We start from the raw sequence: 19,914 nt of genomic DNA on the forward strand, positions 1-19,914 counted from the left end.
CGAGTTCAGCGTTAGAAAATATATACTTACGCATAAGTATATGCACTGAGTCCCACGTACTTGAACGTGGACGAGCAGCTACCCAACCGACCAACCCACACATGCCTGCGTGTGCTTGCCTAATGCTACGCCCGAAAGAGACCAATAATGAGACTGAAAGACGCGCGCGCAGCAAAGAACAGAATGACTAGCCCAAGAAGGAAAAAAAAAAAAAAAGAAGAAATCCTCTTTGAATACATACGGAAAAGCAACTCGCAGGCTGTTCATCTTTTGAACTGCATATGGATGTACTGCTTTTATAAGAACATAAAAACGTTAACAAAAAATGTTCGAGAGTTACAGAATGGAAAAGGCAACAGCCCCCGTCTAGTAAAGTACCTTTTGACCCTGCGCATAAACATAGACGATGCGTATGATTACTTCCAGGGCATCTTATCCACCGCATTAAAAATATATGGCGAGAAAAAAGACGAATATATCTCACATATGAACAACGTGGTGGGTAGACAAAACGACCACTCCGGACATGCACCCCTGAGTAATGTGTACAGCGGAGATATACATTTGAAGGACCTTCCCTTTGGGGAACACTCCTACGTGAACAACCTTATCGACATTTTCTACGCCAAGCTCAGTGACCGAAATGGCGACCAACGTGATGGCGAAATAAGGGGCGTTCTGGCCGACCTGCACAGCGGTCTAGAAATCGCTCGCATCTGCATCAGCAATCTTTTCAAAATTCTGGGCGATCTGCACAGATATAAGTGTCACTTCTTTGAGGAAAACAAAAAAAAAAATGAAATGAAAGCGTGCTTGAATTATTACAAGGCACTGAGTTATTATAGGTACAGTGGGCACCTGTTCAATCAGCTGACCCTGCTGTATATGGGGGGCAACCCGATAGAGTGCCTGTTTTTCTACTTCCTTTCGTTAATAGCTGTTAAGCCTGCTCCGAATAGGGACTCCCTTGTTATGTACATGGAGAGCATCCTCAGCGGGGGAAAGGGCCTGGCCAATTTGTTAGCGCGCCTGCGGGAGGGCTCCTCCCGAAGTGGCGAACGGAGGAAGCAAGGAGGAAGTGTCGACGTCGGTAGTGCGGTGTGCACGCCCTGCGACGGCGAAACGTCCTGCAAACTAGGGAGGGGCATATTTTACATCAAAAATAAAGAAAGGCATCTTTTGCCCTCCGTAAAAGGCAGTGAGAAGGGGGTAAAGAACACCATCTACTACCAGAAGGACAAACATTACAACAAAGTGAAACACCAAGTTAGGGAAAAACACACAGAGAAAAAGAAGGAAGGAAGTTCCAACAATGGTCATGGAAGCACCAAGGAAAAAGCAGCCGAGAAAGAATTCAACGAAGCCCTTTTTAACTTCTACATGAGCTACTTCAAAATTGTGAAGTTACTATTCTCCAAAATTGATATGAACAAATTTGAAAAAAAAAAAAATAAATTTATTTACTACATGAATAGATACATAAAGCTGCAGTACTACAGTAGGAGAGAAGACACCCTGATGCTCAGGAATATCATCCTCATTATTTTTACGCTTCTAAGTTTGGTTATATATGTTATCAGAAACCAAAATGAGCAGGGGAAGAAGAACCCAAGGGGCTTCCTTTTCTATAGGAATGTAAACGTCTCCAAGTACGTATACAAAAATGAGCAGATTTACTTTTCCTTCCTTTTGATTCACGAGCTGTTACTGTCATGTGAAGAAATCTACACAAACTTCTTCCCCAGCTACTTGTCCGTTTTTATATACACACTTTACTGGTTCCGAAATGAGCCTAGTGTTTGGGACGTTCACTTGGGTAATTGCACCGAGGAGGACAACCGAGAGAGGGATCACCTAGTGAAGCAGTACCATGAGGATTATCGCGGGAAGAGCGTCTACGGGAGGAGGCATCCCTGGGGGGGAAGGAAATGTGAACAACTTATTGCTCAACAGAACAGTTACAACCAGGTAGTGGAGGACCCCTGTGACGATCCCGAATTTGCTCACAACAAGGACATAATAAAAAGAATCAAAGATTTATTAATGAGCATAAAGGTGAGGGAGGAAATGCCCCTGAATGATAATTCACTGCTACGCTACAAAGTGAGGGAAGATTTTTACATCTATCCTTTTTTGAGTGGACTGCAGTTTAGCAGTTTGGATGGAGGAGGAAATCATTCCAGTGAGAGTATTGGCGAGGTGGCTTCCTCACAATGGAGCAGCCTGGCCAACGTGGTTTACCCACACTTCGTCCCCAACCAAGTCGATATAAAGTGTAGTCAACTGTCCTTCCAACGGGGCAACCACCGGGGGGTTAGCCATCACACTAATTTCGACGACTCAAATGAGGAAGATGTAGTTCTTCTGAAGAACCCATTATTTGTGAAGACTAGCAGCGTGTGTATGAACGGGGAGATGGTAGACCTGAAGGATGATGCAGACAAGGGGCTAAACTGCTACAATGATTTGTACGATCTGTGCGCCATCAGTGGAAATAATGTGCATTCATCCGAACGGGAGGGTGTATATAATCAGAAGGGGCACACAGATGATAGTGCCTCTTCAGCGAATTCTAGCGAGGGAATGAACACCTCCCGCCCGCACAGCGATGACGGGGTCTCATTGAATGCACACAGAATGCTACACCCGGAGGAATTCTATAAAAGAGGTCACTACATTGCGGCAGTAGAGGACATCCCAAATGATGAGCAACTGGAGGAGGTAGCAAACCGCGTTCGAATTATGCGCTTTAGGTCGCTCACCCAGGGTTGGTTAAAGGAAAACGGCAAGCAAAGTATGCAAGTCCGTAACGTTTGCAAAAAATATTTGGCTGCTCAAACTAGGGAGGAGATACACCAGGGTAATTGCCCCAATGCGGACGGCATAGCAGAAATGCCTCAGGTGGCATGCGTTGCATCTCCTGAAAAAGGAAGCCAAGAGTACACCACGCCCATCGTCGCAGAAGTCTGCAAAAACGAAATGAGCTGCACCATGAGCCGAAGCGATGATGACAACAAAACGAGCAACGTCTTGAGTGAGCACCAAAACGGAGTGCAAGACAAGAGCGACCGCAGTGGCAGTTACAAAGTCTATCCAAATATTGATGGTGGGATAAATCAGAACGATTATTTTAACTATTCCGTTTTGGAGAGCTTCCGTCAGGTTAGGGGTGATGCTTTAGGGTGCATGCCAAACTGTAATGTAGAGAACGACCACAGTTGCAAAAATGTCGTGGGTGGGAAATTCAATTCGTCTAGCGAGATGACCAAGGGAAGTGACAAGGCCAGCTTGGATGCCAGTTTGGAAGACATGTCCTATGCGAGTTCTGCAGCCGAGGAAAAGTCCATTCTAGACGACATGGCCGAATTGGTCAGGATTCCTTTCCAAGCAAACCACCTTCATAACGGGGAAGGTCAAACGCAGGCACCGATGGTAAACACGCTAGGGGGTGAAGTCCAGGCGGAGAAAATAACCCTTGCCACGTGTAAGAGGGATAGCAGCCCGTCTGGATATAACAATGAGCAGCCCCACCATATGCGCAACGGGACAGTGTGGATAGAAGAGGGAAACTCGACACTCCAAAAAATGGTAATCCTTGATGGAAAGAACATTGGCACGAGATACCAGGACAATTACAAAAAGTATTTCGACCCATTTAGAATAAAAGTGGTGCTAGATTATTACAAAATTAGGAAGTATGAAGTGAAGATAGTCATTCCAGAAGAGTACGTAATGCACGAGAGGGATGATCACCTAGACAAGAAAATCCCCAACAGGGGTTACTACCACCTGCAGGTGCACAACAGTAGCGAAGTCCCAGACTTTATTCTCACGGGGAATGATTTGCTCTTTTTTCAGAACCTTCACATTTTAGGGTGTTTAATTATACATCCCTTGGAAAGTTACTACGCCTTTTGCGTCCACCTTGTGCAGAGGTGGAACTCTTGTTTTGTAACGAACGTGACTCTTTCCGAACTGAATATGAAGGTGCGCGAATTCGATAAACCTCCCCTGAAGAATATCGGGGCGCACTTCATATCGTACACCTTTCTAGGAGATGAATTTCTCCCCAACCCGACCTTTCGCTGGCCAACCATCTGTAAGGTTCAGGCGTGTATAGTTTAGCGCCGTCCACGGCGCCTTCATATTTTTTAACTTTTTTTCTTACCCCCTAGCTATACTTGTACCTTTAGCTGCTTTCTACACACTCTTCATACCTACACCCCCCATGTTGTAGATCGCCAGGCCCTACTGAAGTCCACTGTAAATGAATGAATGAACAAATAGATGTCTCCTCAAAAATCAGATTTGCTTCTTTTCGGAAGAATGATGGAAGGGGGTACCTTTCTCGTGCCCTACTTTTGGGTGTTATCGATGTATAAGTGAGAAGTTGCCTTTTGTAGATTCTTTTTTGGACAAGTACATTCGTTTCTTTGATGCGGGTGTAGAATATCCCTGGGGAAGAAAAAGTGAGTATCAGCTGGATTAAGTGTATGAAGACGGAATAGATATGAACAGTTGCCAAGGGGGAAGAGACCTTGTCGAGCCGGAGTTACTTCCCAAGGAAAGCATCCGTATCATCGCTGAACGAGGTATCTCAAATGATCGTAATACGCATCCGAAAGACACAACAAATTGGACCATTGTCCGGCTGAAATTCACAACCAAGATACGTATCACCTCGATTGGTTTCCCCTCCCCCATCTGTGCTTAATTTTCGTTTCCTTTATAATTTTTTTTTTTTTTTTTTTTTTTGTACTGCGTAGAAGATATTCCGAGGGGGTAGCGCAAAGTAGAGATTCGTGTGAATGCAGAAGAGACAGATACGCAGGTGTTAAGCCAAATATACTACTGCGTGAAGTTAATGAAGGTGAAAGATGCGTGTGAAAAAGGCGCAGCTGAGGAGAGGCCACTACGCTTTTTCTCGCTAACTGGGGTGGTAAAGAAAGACCACGTCGAGGCGCTACAGCAGTTTGTTGGATCTCCGATAATGTGAAAAAAGATACGATGAGTGGTCCTTTTGCGAAAATTGTTCCACGGACACACCACTGAACCGCTACAACGCTATGCCCGGCAATGGTTTAATTGGCTCGAATAAATGCGAAAGGGCAGATTCACCGCCACCTGGGATTCCATATAAACAACATAGATCGTCCCAAATTGCCCAAGGTGGAGAATTATCAGAAGGGGGGAAAGAGCTGGAGGAAAGGGGCACAAACCCAAGGCAGCACCCACAGCGGATGTTACTTCGGGAGCCACCAACTAGGTAGCAATTGAATCACATAGGCTAAGTGTAGAATTACTTCTCAGGATTAACTTCGCATTTGCAAAAATGCCATGTCACAATTCATGGTGGTTCAGAAATCGATTGTTTATGCATCATCACCCCCCAGGGTGCATAATTATTCTCCATCTGAGTTTTTCTTCCTTCTTTCTTTTAACTTGCTCTGTTACTTCGTCCAAGGTGCAATGTGTTCTTAACATACTCATCAGCGCTACTTTCCGAAGTTAAAATCTATAATATGATAACAGTTTCTCGTCGTTCTCTGCATCGATTTTCTTTTTTTTTCTTATTATTACGATCTAGTCTTTTTTTCTTCACTTCTTAGGCTTAAGGGTTCAGGCTTCAGGGTTTTAAGGTTCAGGGTTTAGGGTTCCGGGTTTAGGATTCAGGGTTTAGGATTCATGGTTCAGGGTTTAGGGTTGAGGATTTAGGGTTTAGGGTTTTAGGGTTTAGGGTATAGATTTTAGGGTTTAGGATTTAGGGTTTAGGTTTTAGGGTTTAGAATTTAGGTTTTAGGGTTTAGGGTTTAGGTTTTAGGGTTTAGAGTTTAGGGTTTAGGTTTTAGAGTTTAAGGTTCAGGTTTTAGGTTTCCACGTTTAGGGATCTGGGTCTAGGTTTACTAGATTTGGAGTTCAGCGTTTACGCTTCAATATTGAGGTTTCACGGTTTAGGGGTCAGCGATCAGTTTTTATCATTTATTTTTTATGATTTAAATTTCAGGGCTTTAGGGTTCAGAATTTTAGGGGTCAGTGTCTTAGATTCACGGTTTCGTCTTTGTAGCTCAGGATTTAGGACTTAGGGTTGATGTTTCTGTTTTCAGTGCTTCACGCTTAAGGGCTTAACGTTGAGGTACTAGGGCAAGGAGGATACGTCTAGGTTAGTTTTCATAAAGACTCCCTCACACTGAAACCCAAAACCTAAAGCCCGAAACCCTAAATCGTGAAAGCCTAAACTCTAAAACCTAAACCCTGAACTTTAAACTATAAACCCTAAACACTAAGCCGTAAACTCTAAACCGTAAACCCTATACTGTAAATCCTAAAACCTAAGTTCTAAACCCAAAACAGTAAAACTCAAATCCTAAACCCTGAACCCTAAACCCTGAACCCTGAACCCTGAACCCTAAACCCTAAACGCTGAAACCTAAACGCTGAATCCTAAACGCTAAATGCTAAACGCTGAATTCTAAACGCTGAATCCTAAACGCTGAATCCTAAACCCTAAACCCTGAACACTAAACCCTAGATCCTGAACACTAAACCCTAGATCCTGAACCCTAAACCCTAGATCCTGAACCCTAAACCCTAAAACCTGAACCCTAAATCCTGAACCCTAAGCACTGAAACCGGGACCTTGAAACCTGAAACCTAAACCTTGAACCCTGAACCCTAAACACTGAAACCTGAACCTTGAAACCTGAAACCTAAATCTTGAACCCTGAACCCTAAGTCCTAAACCCTAAATCCTGAACCCTAAATCCTGAACCCTAAGCCCTGATTACAGAGGAAGAATTCCTGAAACCTTGCGCACATTCGGCAGTGGTTGAAATTCTGGAGTAATGGTTATAAGAGAGGAATATTTAAACCTCTTGGACCTTCGTAACTGTCTGAATCCCCAGAATCTTAGTATCAAGGAAAAGGGGATACATTAACATATAAAATATACAATGGATAAAATGAAGGAGGGGAAAGAGGTCTAATTATATACTGCACATTGTGTTTGGAAAAGGTTTTTATAACGTAGTTACTATAGAAGAATAAAGAGGGAATTTTGTGGACTGAGGTATCATAAGCAAGGAAGGAAAGAGGAATGCGCTAGGAATATTTATTATTATGAACATGTGTAAACTCTTTTTTTCTTCATTGCTCGTCCTTTTTCCTTGAGTGTATAATTAATTTAGTTCGTCGTACAGTGGACTCTTTCATTTATTCTGTTTGTATACGCTGAGTACTGTGTATTGACGAATGTGTAAAATGTGCAAAATGTGCAAAGAGGAGAAAAATGGGAGCTACTTCTATGTTTGAACTGTGTACTATCTGTACTAATAATTTTGCAAAAGTTTTAATTGAATCGCCTTTTTAAAAAAGGGAAGGGAACTTAAATTAATACTGAATATTGATTTAGCAGAGGAATATGTACACTTATATACATGGTAACGGCAACGTGCAAATCAAATTACAGTATTCCACGAGGTGCATACATCATGGAGTAATGTAATATATAGGTGGAGATATGTGCGATATATTTACTTGTTACTTCTTTCCTATTTTGTTCTTCCTTACTTTTCTATTTTTTGCCCCAATTTCTTATGCGTCTGCTACAACTATGTGCACAATAAATTGGTGTGGGCATATATTATATTATGTGTGTTAAAAATATTGAGGAGTATGTATTATAGGGAAAAATAGAACTTAAATACTTTTCGTATATTCAATATTAAAGGGAGGAAGTTCTTATGTGTATATTCTGCCTAATCATATGGGAAATGTATTCAAGGGGGAGTTCAATATAAAGGAAAATATGCATAAACCATGCCACAGAGAAGGGGAGTATTGCGGGTTATATTTCATGTAGAACAGCATTTCAGTAATATGTGTGTAATAGTCTTTGCATACTCCCATAGGAGCAGGTAAAAGTATATATATATCGTTCATTATATCTGCAGGAGTATAACCTAAATAATGTACCTTCCACGGACATATATGGTAAATTCGGAAGTGCCAGTTGGAGTGATACTCATGTTGACGCTAGTAAACTGGATGCACCACTGAACGCATATTATGATAAGATAGGGAGTACGGACAAGATCACAAATGCTTGCGCTGTCGCATTCAACATGAGCAAAGGGGAAAGTGGTGAACCGCCCTATGCGGAACGCTGCAACTTTCTATTCTTCTGGATAGGGGACTATATACGGCGGCAACTGGAGAGTAAAAAGGAAAGTGACAAATTTAATGAAATTATGAGTGCTATTTGTGATGCATTCAAGGAGGTAAAAACTGCGCAGGAATGTAGCGTTGCCTGTAAGGGCATTACTAAAGACAATTTCCAACAAAGAAAAGAAGCATATGAATATTCTTATGATTATGGTAGAATAAAGGGGCAAGTGGATTATTATGTTCAGAAGTGTGATGAAAAATGTTCCGCGTACATTCAGGGGTTAGTTAAAAGCTACAATCAAGTACATGCAGCTTGCCTAGATAATACCGAGACTGATGAATATTGTCAAAAGTTTGAACAGAAGTATGCGGAGGACGAAAGTACTAAGGGACTATCACAGTTGACGTGTAATGTAGTAAATGATAATGAACTTGCAGCCGATTTAGGACCTGTGCCAGGGGGCCCGGACCATTCTCCTGTGCCCAGTACAGGAAGTAGAACAAGTGGTAGTGGTGTTGTACCTGCTATATCCGGTACATTGGTCACCGCAGTAGGACTACCTGGAATCCTTTTCTTTTTATATAAAGTACAACCACTATAATTACAATTGTAATTACCACATTACGCGTACTTAAAAGTATATAAATAATAAACATATTAATTACTATATATTTTTTTTTTTTTTTTTTTTTTGTGTTCTCTATTTAAAAAGGTGTATGTATACATAACACATATTTTTATGTCCTTCCCCCCCCTCTTCCTTCCATCCCTTCCTTTAGTACACTTCATTATTCTCTGGAATAAGAAACTCCTTTGGGGTTAGTAGCAGCAGAAAAAGGAGGTCCGTTCGACAAGATTTAAGCACCTTCTCAGGGGACGACACTTCCACAGAACTTTCTACAGTAGCTTCAACAATAGATTCTACTGTAGAAGTATCTACCATATATAATGGACGACGATCACCACCACTTAGAAGTGGAAGAGAAAGAACAAATAATTATACACGACAAGGAAGGCAACATCAACAAAGAAAGAATATTCGTTATCAACATATGTAGAGCACAACACAACACACATTGTGTATGGAATGTAGAACATCACATACATTCGTATGGTAGAACAACACACACACATGTGGAATGTAACACATGCAATGTAATGTAACATATTTAATGTAATGCCTCCCTCCTAGAGAAATTATTGACTACACATACAATGTTTCTTCCCCGAAACAATTATAGTAACATATACCTAAGGAACAGCGAACAACTTTTGGGGTATGTAATGCGAGAAGGAGGGAAGAAGCATTTCATACATGTGCATATAAATATATTTAATAAGAAAGAAAAAAAAGAAAAGAAAAAGAAAAAAAGATAAAAGAGGATTTACGATTCCGCGTTTAAGGTTCCCAGTTTTAGAATATAAGAACAACAATGTGGCCTGGTGTTCAGCTGTTTGAGGGTATAAGGACAACAATGTGGCCTACTAATTAGGTGTTTTAGGGTTTATGAACAACAGTATGCCCTGATACTTTAGCTGCTTTAAGATGTAAGGACAACAATGTGGCCTGGTATTTAGCCGTTTTAGCGTTTAATAACAATAATGTGACCTGGTATTTAGCTGTTTTAGGGTGTAGGGAAGACAATGTGGCCTGATGTTTAGCTGTTTTAGGGTGTAAGGACAACAAGTGTGGATCGGTGTTTAGCTGTTTTTAGGGTGTAAGGACAACAATATGGCCTGGTGTTTAGGTGTTTTAGGATGTAAGTAACAACAGTGTGGTCTGGTGTTTAGGTGTTTTAGGGTATAAGAACAGCAATGTGGCCTGCTCCTTTAGCCACCTCAGGGGGGGGTACACCCGAAGGTTGTATAAAAAAAAAAAAAAAAAAAAGAAGAAGAAATGAAGTTAGTATTAAAGGAATAAAAATATAAGATAAAAGAGAAAAAGGATGAATGGAAGAAGAAGAAAATAATAATAATTTTCTTACGCAATTAGGCCAAATACACGCACATTTGTGTGTAACCCCCACATATGTGAGAAAACTCGGAAAAAGGAAAAGCTCATTTTTTTTTTTATATTCCAAGAGTGTTAGAATTCCGCGATGTGCATACTGAGTAAAAGCATGCTGCAACACATGCATGTTTTTTTTTTTTTTTTTTTCCGCATGCATTTATGGGAAAACGTTTTTGTAGTTTTATGTGTACTTTAATTTAAAAAAAAAAAAAAAATGTGTAGCAAAATTGGCCACAAACATCTGGCGGGCTGTCCAAAATGAATGGCAGAACGGAAGGACGTCAAATGAGGCTCACAGAGAAGTAGCTCATCTTTGCATCCCCGGCGCGTTTGAGGCCATTTTATTAGAATACACTATTTGTTGCCTCCGCATGTATGTGTCCTTCGTGGTAGGAGAGAGGGGGGGAAAGGACAACCCTTGGCTCTTTGGAAGTTTTACCCAATACCTTATCGTTTTGTTCATTTTCCTGAGGAGAACAATAAAACAGGGATAGGGAGGGTGTATTCGTATTCCCTGCAGGTGTGTTGAGTCATACGTTTGGGTAATAACCAGAAGGGCTTTTCTTCCAACAAGGTCCTCTTTTCTAAGGGGCCCTTTATTTTGTTCGTATTCCCGTACAAAGGGACAAATAAAATGAAAGTTGGATTCCGAAGGGGATAGTCAGTCACCTTTACCCTGAATTATCCTACGTAATGACCGATTTGCATTCGTGGCAAAAGTGATAAAAGTAGCAACTTTTAAGCACATCCCAAGGGGTAATCCTATTACTCATTGGATGTTTTCCCTTCTCGGATGGTACTTACCCCATACAAACCCCAAGTGGTAAAATTAACTTTTGAAAGGGTTCTGCGCCATACGCGTAACGGGTGTAATCGCGATTACGCCCGCACAGGGACAATCTAGTGTACCTCCTGCTGGTCACCAGTTCCAAATGAGGCAACGCAAGTGTGTGTGTGTAGGAAATTTAATCCAGGGAAAGTTTTGTTAAAAGAAAAATTTGCACAACATATGGAAAAGGCGGTTGGCACTGCTAGGGAGCTCCTCCAATCGGGGAAAGAAAACTGAGCAGTGGAAATTTCCGTACATGTGCTGCGCAAAAAAAAAAAATAAAAATAAAAAATACATATATGTGTATTTCGACAGACCCCCACAGAGTAAATTCTTACATCCCTGGTGTGCCTGTGTGACACTCCTCCCATTGGGTGAATCACGTGGACGAAGTGAACCTTGCCAGGGAACTCTGCACGGAAAATCGCCCAATGTCAAACGTGCAGCGTGGCGCCAGAGAGGAAACAAATCTGAGCGAGCGAGAGTTTCCGAAGAGTCGAAAAAGCACGCACATTCACAGATGGCGCAAAAAAAAAAAAAAAAAAAAAAAGAGAACGGATTAGTCGCATGTAAGCATGCGCGAGGGAGTTGTGTTTCATTACGTTCTGTTTTGCACATCATATGATATCATACCGTATCATATCAGTGCATTCTTTTTTTTTCATTTTTTTGTAGTTCAGATATAATAACCCTGCACAAAGGCATCCCCAAGGGAGCAACCAATAACTTTAGCTTTTTTTTTTTTTTTTTTTTTTTTTTTTTTTTTTCACACAAGCCCCAGCCTTTCGTCTCCATGTACGCAGGGTAGCGCAGCCGGGTCGTGTACGCTGCTCCCTCTTGAGAAGGAACATGAGACCAGCAGCAGGAAAATGGTACCCCCTGCGGTGTACGACCGTTTAGCTCGCCAAAGCAGGACACGATACTCCTCCACACGTGCCCTTTTGGCCACCCCAACAAGACCACACACCGGCAGATACGTATATACACACATTCGTACACCCACGTACGTATGCGCTCATGCACGTACAAGCTCAACCACCGGTAGAAGAGAAGACAAAAGAGACAACCAAGCCACCACCACCACCACCACCTCTTTTTTTTTTCTCATCAATCAAGTGACGAATCGATAACATGACGACCATCCTGCCGCAGCGCGCCATCCCGTACCTTGTGCTAGCTGGTGCATTTTTGTACAACCTTAATATAGGTGCGTAAAGGAGAGGCGGCCTAGGGGAGGCTCTCCCTCTATCTGCACGTGTAGGAAAAAAATGAGGTGTACCTTATACCTGTCTAGATTATACACATCCCCAAGTGTAGTACGCCTGCTTGTTTACGCTCATGTCTTGCTCCCTTTTACCCCTGCGCAGGAATTATAAACTCCTATGGTAACCTTAATATTTACCTCACCTCCTACCTGAGACACAAGGGCCAAAATGTAACCTACAGGGATGTGTCTTTTATATACGAACTGACGGTAATTACTCTGGGCATATCCATGCTGATTGGAAATGTTGTGCAGAAGAAATTAGGAGAAAGAGTAACCATACTGATCTGCTGCTTCACAACTTTTGTTTCCTTTTATATGTCCTCATTGTATGCCCACTCGTACTTGATGCTGTGTGTGTTCATGGGGGGGCTGTACGGACTGGGATATGGAATCAGTTTCACCATTCCGCTTTCGTGTACATACAAGCATTTTAAAAAGAACCGAGGATTGGTCAGTGGTATTGTCATCTCTGCAATATCGTTGAGTCCATTTTTGTATTGCCCATTGCAGACTCTGCTTATAAATAGGAACAATGTTTTGCCAGTGGAGAGTAGCAGCGGTGGAATCAGGGAACGGTACTTTGAAGACCCCCAGGTGCTTAACAGAATCCCCCATGTGCTTTTCATTCAGTCCGTAATCTTTTTAATTTTTGGCACATGTGGTGGATTTTTCGCAACGATGAAAGTAAGGGGGAATGGTGAAAAACAGCTCACCAGTGGTAATCTCGATGTAGGAAACAAGAAAAGCAAACACTTGGATGCACAGGATGGGAGCCTCCTTGATTTAGAGAAGAATGACGAACAAATGGGAATAACCACGGACAAGAACAAGGGAAACCAAAACGATGGAACAAATGAGGGTGATAACTTGGGGTCCCGACTAGCCAAATCTTTTAAAAAAAAAAAAAAAAAAAAAAATGGGCGCAGGGACAAATGACGAAGACGGAGATGGAGAAGGCATCCAAAATGGAAAAAAAAAAAAAAAAAAAAAAAAAAACTTTACCCGTTTCTTCCTCAATATGTTAAACGTAAACACAACCATCTTTTCAGACAATAACGTTCAAAAGTATTACAACAAGAAATGCACAGAAGACGTTTTTTTTTTTTTTTTATGGCTATCTGTCGTTTTTTTTAATTCCTATATCAATTTTGTCATTATGTATTGGAAAATCATTGGCATTACCTACACCTCCATGGAAGATAAATTCATCACCCTCAATGGAAGCTTTATTAACAGCATGTCCAACATAGCGGGCCGCTTAATATGGGGATCCATATACGACAAGCTACAAGTTAACATGACTGTAACCTTGCTAGGGGCTTGCATATGTTGTGCGTGTTTTCTCCTTCCAGCCATTTCACACATATACATTTTGTACGCGTTTACGTGCGCCCTTTTTTACTTTTGCATTGGGGGCAGCCTTGTTACCATCCCTATCATCACCCTCAAAAAGTATGGCGAAATGCACTTCCCTCTGAATATGTCTATTCTGTATACCACACGTATTGCCAACACTTTTCTTTGTAGTGTGATCGTTCGTCTCTTTTACAGCATGTTCACCCTGCGATGCCTGAGCTCGGCCTTCGGCCTCATTTCGCTCGTCGCCACAGTTGTGATGTTCTTCCTTACGCAGTCGTAGGAGGACACGTTCGTGGTACAGTGTAGCGCAATATTTCACTGTCTATGTTGTTGTTCATGTGCGGGTGTATACCAGCTTATGCGCAATCGCGCGCGCGAACCCGTTTACACACTTCTTGCGCGTTATATAATTGCTTCATTTTTTCATTCTTCCTTTTTTCATCGTTACCACTTTTCATGGCTTCCCGTTTCCATTCGTATGGCATCCCTTTTTTTATCCTACCTTGGCGCAAGTGCGACTCGGCACAACTATAGCGGCACAGCGGGGCGGTGGTGCCCATGCCAGCCGCTTCGCCCCTACGCGTCCCATGATGGACCACCTTTTTTCAAACAAAAACCACTGTTGGATGTTTTTAAAACGTTTCTTATGTGTGTGCAGAGGGGCAAGCTCACGCGGGCACGCAATTGTAGACACGTAATCGTTGACATGCAATCGCGGAATGTTTTGCCCAATTGAAATCTCCAACGGAGCTACTTTTCCCAAGCTGTCTTCAAAAGGGTGGCCCGCCCATATCTCTCCAGCTCATTCCTCACAATTTCGTTAATAAGCATCCTACGGAGGGGTGTGAAAAAGTAATGCAGTGGTAAGTGGTCGTTTTGGTTAACATCCTCTTTTGAAGCGGTACCTGGCAGTACCAGTCACTTAGGACGGTCACTGAAGCAGGCCAATTTTGCCCGTCGGAGTTCCCCCCCTTGCGACGAACGTACCGGGAAATGTCCCCAAATGTGGGCCGCATGAAGGGGTTCTCGTCGATGCAGGAGAGCAGCAGGTTTATCAGGAATTTGTCCTGTCACGGGGGGAAAAAAAATGGTGGAAAAGGAGGAAAAAATGACAAAGCGCAAAAATGATGCTCAAGAGGGCCAAATTAAGGGGAACCCTTCTGCCGAGCACCTCTTCCCCCTCACCTGAATCTCAAAATGCTTCAAGTCCACCTTATATCCCCCATGCGAAAAGTAGTGAAAATTTTTGTGCTTTAAAAATTTGGACACAATAACTGCAAAGGCCCAAACGTCAACAGTCCTGTTGTAAGCCACGCTTTTCTGCTCAGGGGCCAAGTGACCCTTTGTGCCACAACACTGACTCATAAGGTATTCGAAGTCTTGGTCGACCTTCCTGGACAGGTTAAAATCCGTCAGGAGGATCTTCTTCCCCTGCGTTGGGGTAAGCAGTTATGTGGTAGGCCTGTTTATATATGGCCCACTTTTTAAGGGGTGTCTATCTAAGGGGCGCATTTTTAAAGGAGCTCCCAAGTCGGTAATTGCCACTCGGCAGCACGTACACCAGGGCGAAGAAGCATCCGGGTAAGACACCGATAATCCGCTGGGCAAAAATAATTCCATCCACCATTTGAGCAAACAAGTTCCCCACGGTCACCATCGTGGAAGTCACGTCTCCCCCTATATGCACACACGCCCTTACCTTTATCAACACGTTGTCTGGCTTCAAATCCCGATATATGTAAAATTCCTGTTTGGAATTTTCCTTGTGAATGAAGGACATTACACTGAAGGTGGGGGTCATGCGTGAAGATGAGCATGTCTACGCATTTGGCACTACGAGTGGGTATGTCTTTGTGAGTGGATAACCACTGAAGGAACCCAACAGCACAACCTCCTAAGAAGTTCTTCATTGACGAAAAAAGAGTCTAGCTGCACATTTGGAGTGTCATTAAAAAAAAATTTTTTTTTTTTTTCTTTTGGGAACAGTTAAACCTACTTGGCTATCTCCAACAGAGTCAGTCGCACGAAATTAAGGTTGTATGCCGCTCCCTTATCGCAGAAGACCTTTTCTGTTCAGTGAGCAAAATGGCGCGGAAGGGGAGAGGTAAAAATTGACACGGGTAGCCATACATACGTACTTCTATATTGGCGCGATAGTCTGCTTCACCACGCATGGACCCTTTTTACCATCACAGACGAGCAACCTTACCCAATGACGTGTCGGCCAGCTGCAACAGGAAGCAGAGACACTCCTTCCTCTCCTCCTGGTGCTGCCTGTTCATCAGCAGTTGGTAGCCTGCAGCGGGCATGAAGAAAAATAAAATGAAAAAATAAAGTGAAAAATAACGTTTCAATCGCCATCGAAGTGGAATCGATTAACGTTATCACAAGTGAAAAAATTCCCCCCTCCCAGAAAATGCGACCCACTTTAACAGAAGAACCACAACATGAGTGGGTATACCCGCCAGACACTAAAAAACGAAAGAAATCTAACCCTTGAAGGTGCAGTAAATCTTCACGACGTTGGTGTGTGCCTTCTCCCGCAGAATCACAGACTCGTTCAGGTTGAATTCGCTGAAAGGGAAAAAAAAATATATATAAAATAATGCCCTTTTTGCAATTTTTAAAGAAATGCAGAAACAGCGACCCCTGCTTGCAAAATGAAGGAGGAAGAATGGAAGGAGTGCCCTACTTCATGTCCATAATTTTCAACGCGAAGTGCGTTGTGTCTTTTATGCTCGGAAAGAAAAATGAGGTTTGAACTTCTCTATCCTCCTTGAGGGACACGTCCCACACTTCGCCAAATCCACCCACTCCTAACTTTCTCTCAAAGATGAAGTGCTCGTCTAGGTTTACAACTTCGTTGTTCCCCTCCCATACTCTGCAGGGGAGAGGGAAAGGGTGTGTTTGCATGCGTGTACATGTGCTGATACTCTGCCCATCGCCATCACAATGGCTGAACGATGAGATACCGCACGCATGAACCGATGCCAATGCTTACTTCAAAAAAAAACTATCAATGTACCCAAGAGGCATTTTCACATTATTGGTAAAGTTCGAAATGGTGATCTTTGACTGCGCACTTGAGTTGGTTTTCGTTTTTGTCTTCTCCTCCCAAAAGATGGGGATAATGCACTCGGGGATGTTTTGCTCTTCGGTGTGTAAAATGAGAGGGCAGAAAAAAATATTAACAAATCGGAGGAATGGTAGCGCGCGCAAGGAGTAAATACACCCGTTGAGCTAATCACCCTATGATAATTGCTCTATGTCAATGGCGCTGCGTGAGCGTATAATGATGCATATGTCGAGGGGGAACCTGGAAGGGAGGGAATTAAGACGAGGTTGAAGTACTTGACCCTGTGGTTCTTCACATAACGGACAAATCTGCAGGGGATGTCCACCGAATCGCAAAGCAGCTGCAAGAGGTTCGGGGAAGAGAGTTCCGTTGTATAGAGTGGTAGTGTTATCTACATTAGCAGTGCTATTGTGTACGTTTCTGTATCTATTTATGCTTGGTGGTGTGGAGAGGAAGAGCCAAACGAATGGTCACACGTATTGGCACTAATACGAGCGAATATGCGTCTTCATCCCCCCCTTTTTTCTTTACACTTGCCAGAGAAGCGATTCCCCAAAAGGGGACACTCCTCTCCATACCTTAAACAACAGAGACCTGTGCCGATCGGATCCCTTTTTTACACTTCCCAGGAATACAAAATTAAAATCGTAGTTTTCGTAGTAGTGCGTTTTTATGCTTTCTTCGCTTTCTTCACTTTCCTCACTTTCTGCATCGGAGTCTTCTTCTTGACCCGCCCTGTCCGCATCATTTTCATTGCATTTTTCTTTTCTTTTTTTTTTTTTTTTTCGATTTTCTGAGGAAAATATTTCAGAGAATGTCCTTTCGCGAGTGTCGCAACAATTTGAAGTGGCCACTTCACCGCTCGTCTTTTGGGGGGGTTCCTCCTCGGGAAGTTCTGCTTCCACTTGAGAGCGCTTCCTTTTCACTTGGCTTCTATCCCTCTCCCCATCTGCGTGACGTTTGTGTGCCTCTTGGCTTGCTCTCTGGGGGAGGGTGTCTCCCCCCGTAGAGATCACATTTTCAGGGTCGTACTTGATCATCCTGTCTACCAAATTTTCTATCCTCTTAATTTTAATCAAAGCATTTTTAACACTCTTGACTTCCTTCTTGGCAATGTTAACCTTTTCCCTGTGCGGAGGTGTCATCGAGGGGGGGGTGATGGTGGAGTTTCCCACATATAGAAGTGCTAAGTAGACACACATATGCACTTGTGCACACAGTAGTAGCTCCAACGCGAAGTTGTGCACTTTCCCCCATGCTGATGCGAAAGTAAAAAATCTGCTGAGAAGCCCCACCTTAGTTTGGCGTCACTGAATACGCTTACAATGATGCTGGAGAGGCAGCTGCAAATATCGGTGTCGCCGTATCTGCACATGTTCCGACCCTTCATGTACCTCCCAACACATTTGGAAATATATTTACACATTTTTTTTTTTAAAAAAAATAAATCACAACTTCCTACATCGTAGATGGATTTTTCTCTAAAGCATGAGTGTAACCCTAGGTGTACATTCGGGACGGGGATTTCTCCCATCAATTTTTTTTTTTTTTTTTTTTTTCTACATTTGAAATTTAATTCGTGTCCGCTGTTTGCAATTACAAAGTTTCGTCCATTCACTTCGCGGGAAAAATTGTCCTCTTCGGCGGGAAAGTCACTACTCGGGTGGAGTACCTCCTTCACGAAGCTGCTTTCTCTCTTCATCCGAATGCCGTGCGTGTAGAGGTAGATTAGCCTGAGGTCCTTCACGTCCACCGCGTCTTTCACAAGGCCTGCAGTGCCAGGGTAAAACGCAAGCATAAGCGTAAATCTACACATGTGTGTATGTGTAGGTGTGTATATGCATGCAGTCGCTACGCCCAGCACCTGCCTCGAAGAAAGTCCTCTTGCTATGCATGAGATTATCGTAAAAGTCCAACATGTTCTCCCGGCTGTATTTATAATTTAAGTTTTCTTCGCAAAGTCTATTTTGCAGAAACTCAATGAGGTGCAGGACCACTTGGTTCCTCTTCACTTTTTTTTTCTTTTTCAGTTTAGCAAGAAAGTTCAACACTAAAAAGTTTATTTCGTCCAGATTCTCTATCAAGTATTTGAGCCCAATGAGGATGTCACCTACGTCTCCGCTGAGGTAAAGCAGGGCCTCGAATGGAGAGAAGTGGGTGGTGGGGGAAAATGAGCCCTCTTTCCGCTTCGTTCGCAGTTACACAAGTTGCATTAGCGTGGTTACACAGGAGGACAGAACAACCACCATCACACTATCAACGGAGCAAAAAAAGAACGGAATGGAACGGAACAACTTTTCCCCTTCAGACGTGCCTATTTGAGTGGTACCATTGAAATTTGGTTGTAACAGCAGCTATACGGGGGGAAGTACAAATGGAAGGCGTTCATGGAGAGCTGCTTTATAAACTTCTCCGTCGGGGCTTTAATTTTTCTCTTTAATGCCAGATCGTCCGAAACGAACATACAGACATTCTTAACGATTTCTTCCCCTCTCTTTAGATTCTACATTCGGACAAACGAGAAAAAAAAGAAGCGGCGCGTTAGACCATCGTTCCGGTTACTGCTTTGTGTTGCACTGTTATCAGTTTTATGTGGCGTAACTTATCTCATCTAAATATAACTTAACTTTGGCCAAATTTTATTTCTTTCATTTCGGTGCAGCATTCTATTTTTGTCTGCACCTCTTAAAGTGTAACTCCTCCAAATGCCTATGCTTCCCGCAGAGGGTTTATTACTATTTCTGGGTTTGACTTCAGCTTCCTTAGCGTGTCGATGTGGGTCCTGTGTACGTTTTCTGCGTCTGCATTTTGATCATTCTGCGGGGGAACACCTTCATCGCTCATTTTATCTTCATGCTGGTTTTTACTTCCCCTGTTGACACCGCCTAACTGGTCTTCCTCCGTTTGTGCTTCTTCCCTGCTGATGCACCTGCCACTGGTCAGGCTATTTTTATCTCCATCAGTGGACTTCGCAATAATGCTGCTCTCCGTACTATCACTGACGCCGCCTTTGAGGGCTCCCCAAACAGCGCTGTCTTTACGCATACTCGAGCAGTCCTTCATTTGGTAAGGTGCCCAACCAGGCCGGTTCTCGCAGCTGAATGGTTACTTCCTCTATTGCTCCTCTATAACCACTACTATCGTTATGGCCCTTCTGTTACCAGTTCCATGTATGTTTGCCTTCTGTCTACTCCCGTCTTACTACACC

General features: G+C 42.9%; 4 protein-coding genes across 4 annotated transcripts; 3 read left to right on the forward strand and 1 right to left on the reverse strand.

The window, feature by feature from the left end:
• Nucleotides 1–147: 147 nt before the first annotated feature.
• On the forward strand, nt 148–4,275 carry PCOAH_00016560 (Uncharacterized protein; the record flags this gene model as incomplete). The annotated part of the gene is made up of 2 exons (XM_020058465.1): nt 148–4,099; nt 4,238–4,275. 2 exons carry the CDS (start codon nt 148–150, stop codon nt 4,273–4,275), a joined length of 3,990 nt encoding a protein of 1,329 aa, XP_019913928.1.
• Nucleotides 4,276–12,135: 7,860 nt separating this feature from the next.
• On the forward strand, nt 12,136–13,207 carry PCOAH_00016570 (Membrane transporter; the record flags this gene model as incomplete). Its single annotated transcript, XM_020058466.1, has 2 exons — nt 12,136–12,211; nt 12,372–13,207. 2 exons carry the CDS (start codon nt 12,136–12,138, stop codon nt 13,205–13,207), a joined length of 912 nt encoding a protein of 303 aa, XP_019914041.1.
• Nucleotides 13,208–13,289: 82 nt separating this feature from the next.
• PCOAH_00016580 (Uncharacterized protein) lies at nt 13,290–13,910 on the forward strand (the record flags this gene model as incomplete). The annotated part of the gene is made up of 2 exons (XM_020058467.1): nt 13,290–13,645; nt 13,823–13,910. The coding sequence occupies 2 exons, from the start codon at nt 13,290–13,292 to the stop codon at nt 13,908–13,910; spliced, it is 444 nt and encodes a 147-aa protein (XP_019914055.1).
• Nucleotides 13,911–14,380: 470 nt separating this feature from the next.
• On the reverse strand, nt 14,381–19,769 carry PCOAH_00016590 (Serine/threonine protein kinase; the record flags this gene model as incomplete). Its single annotated transcript, XM_020058468.1, has 15 exons — nt 14,381–14,462; nt 14,618–14,697; nt 14,816–15,061; nt 15,330–15,414; nt 15,627–15,699; nt 15,840–15,926; nt 16,125–16,204; nt 16,323–16,511; nt 16,632–16,782; nt 16,947–17,046; nt 17,285–17,834; nt 18,002–18,476; nt 18,571–18,844; nt 19,036–19,209; nt 19,443–19,769. 15 exons carry the CDS (start codon nt 19,767–19,769, stop codon nt 14,381–14,383), a joined length of 2,973 nt encoding a protein of 990 aa, XP_019913913.1.
• Between the last annotated feature and the right edge of the window lie 145 nt (nt 19,770–19,914).

Source organism: Plasmodium coatneyi, chromosome 7, assembly GCF_001680005.1.
Source record: "Plasmodium coatneyi strain Hackeri chromosome 7, complete sequence".
Taxonomy (NCBI): Eukaryota; Apicomplexa; class Aconoidasida; order Haemosporida; family Plasmodiidae; genus Plasmodium; species Plasmodium coatneyi.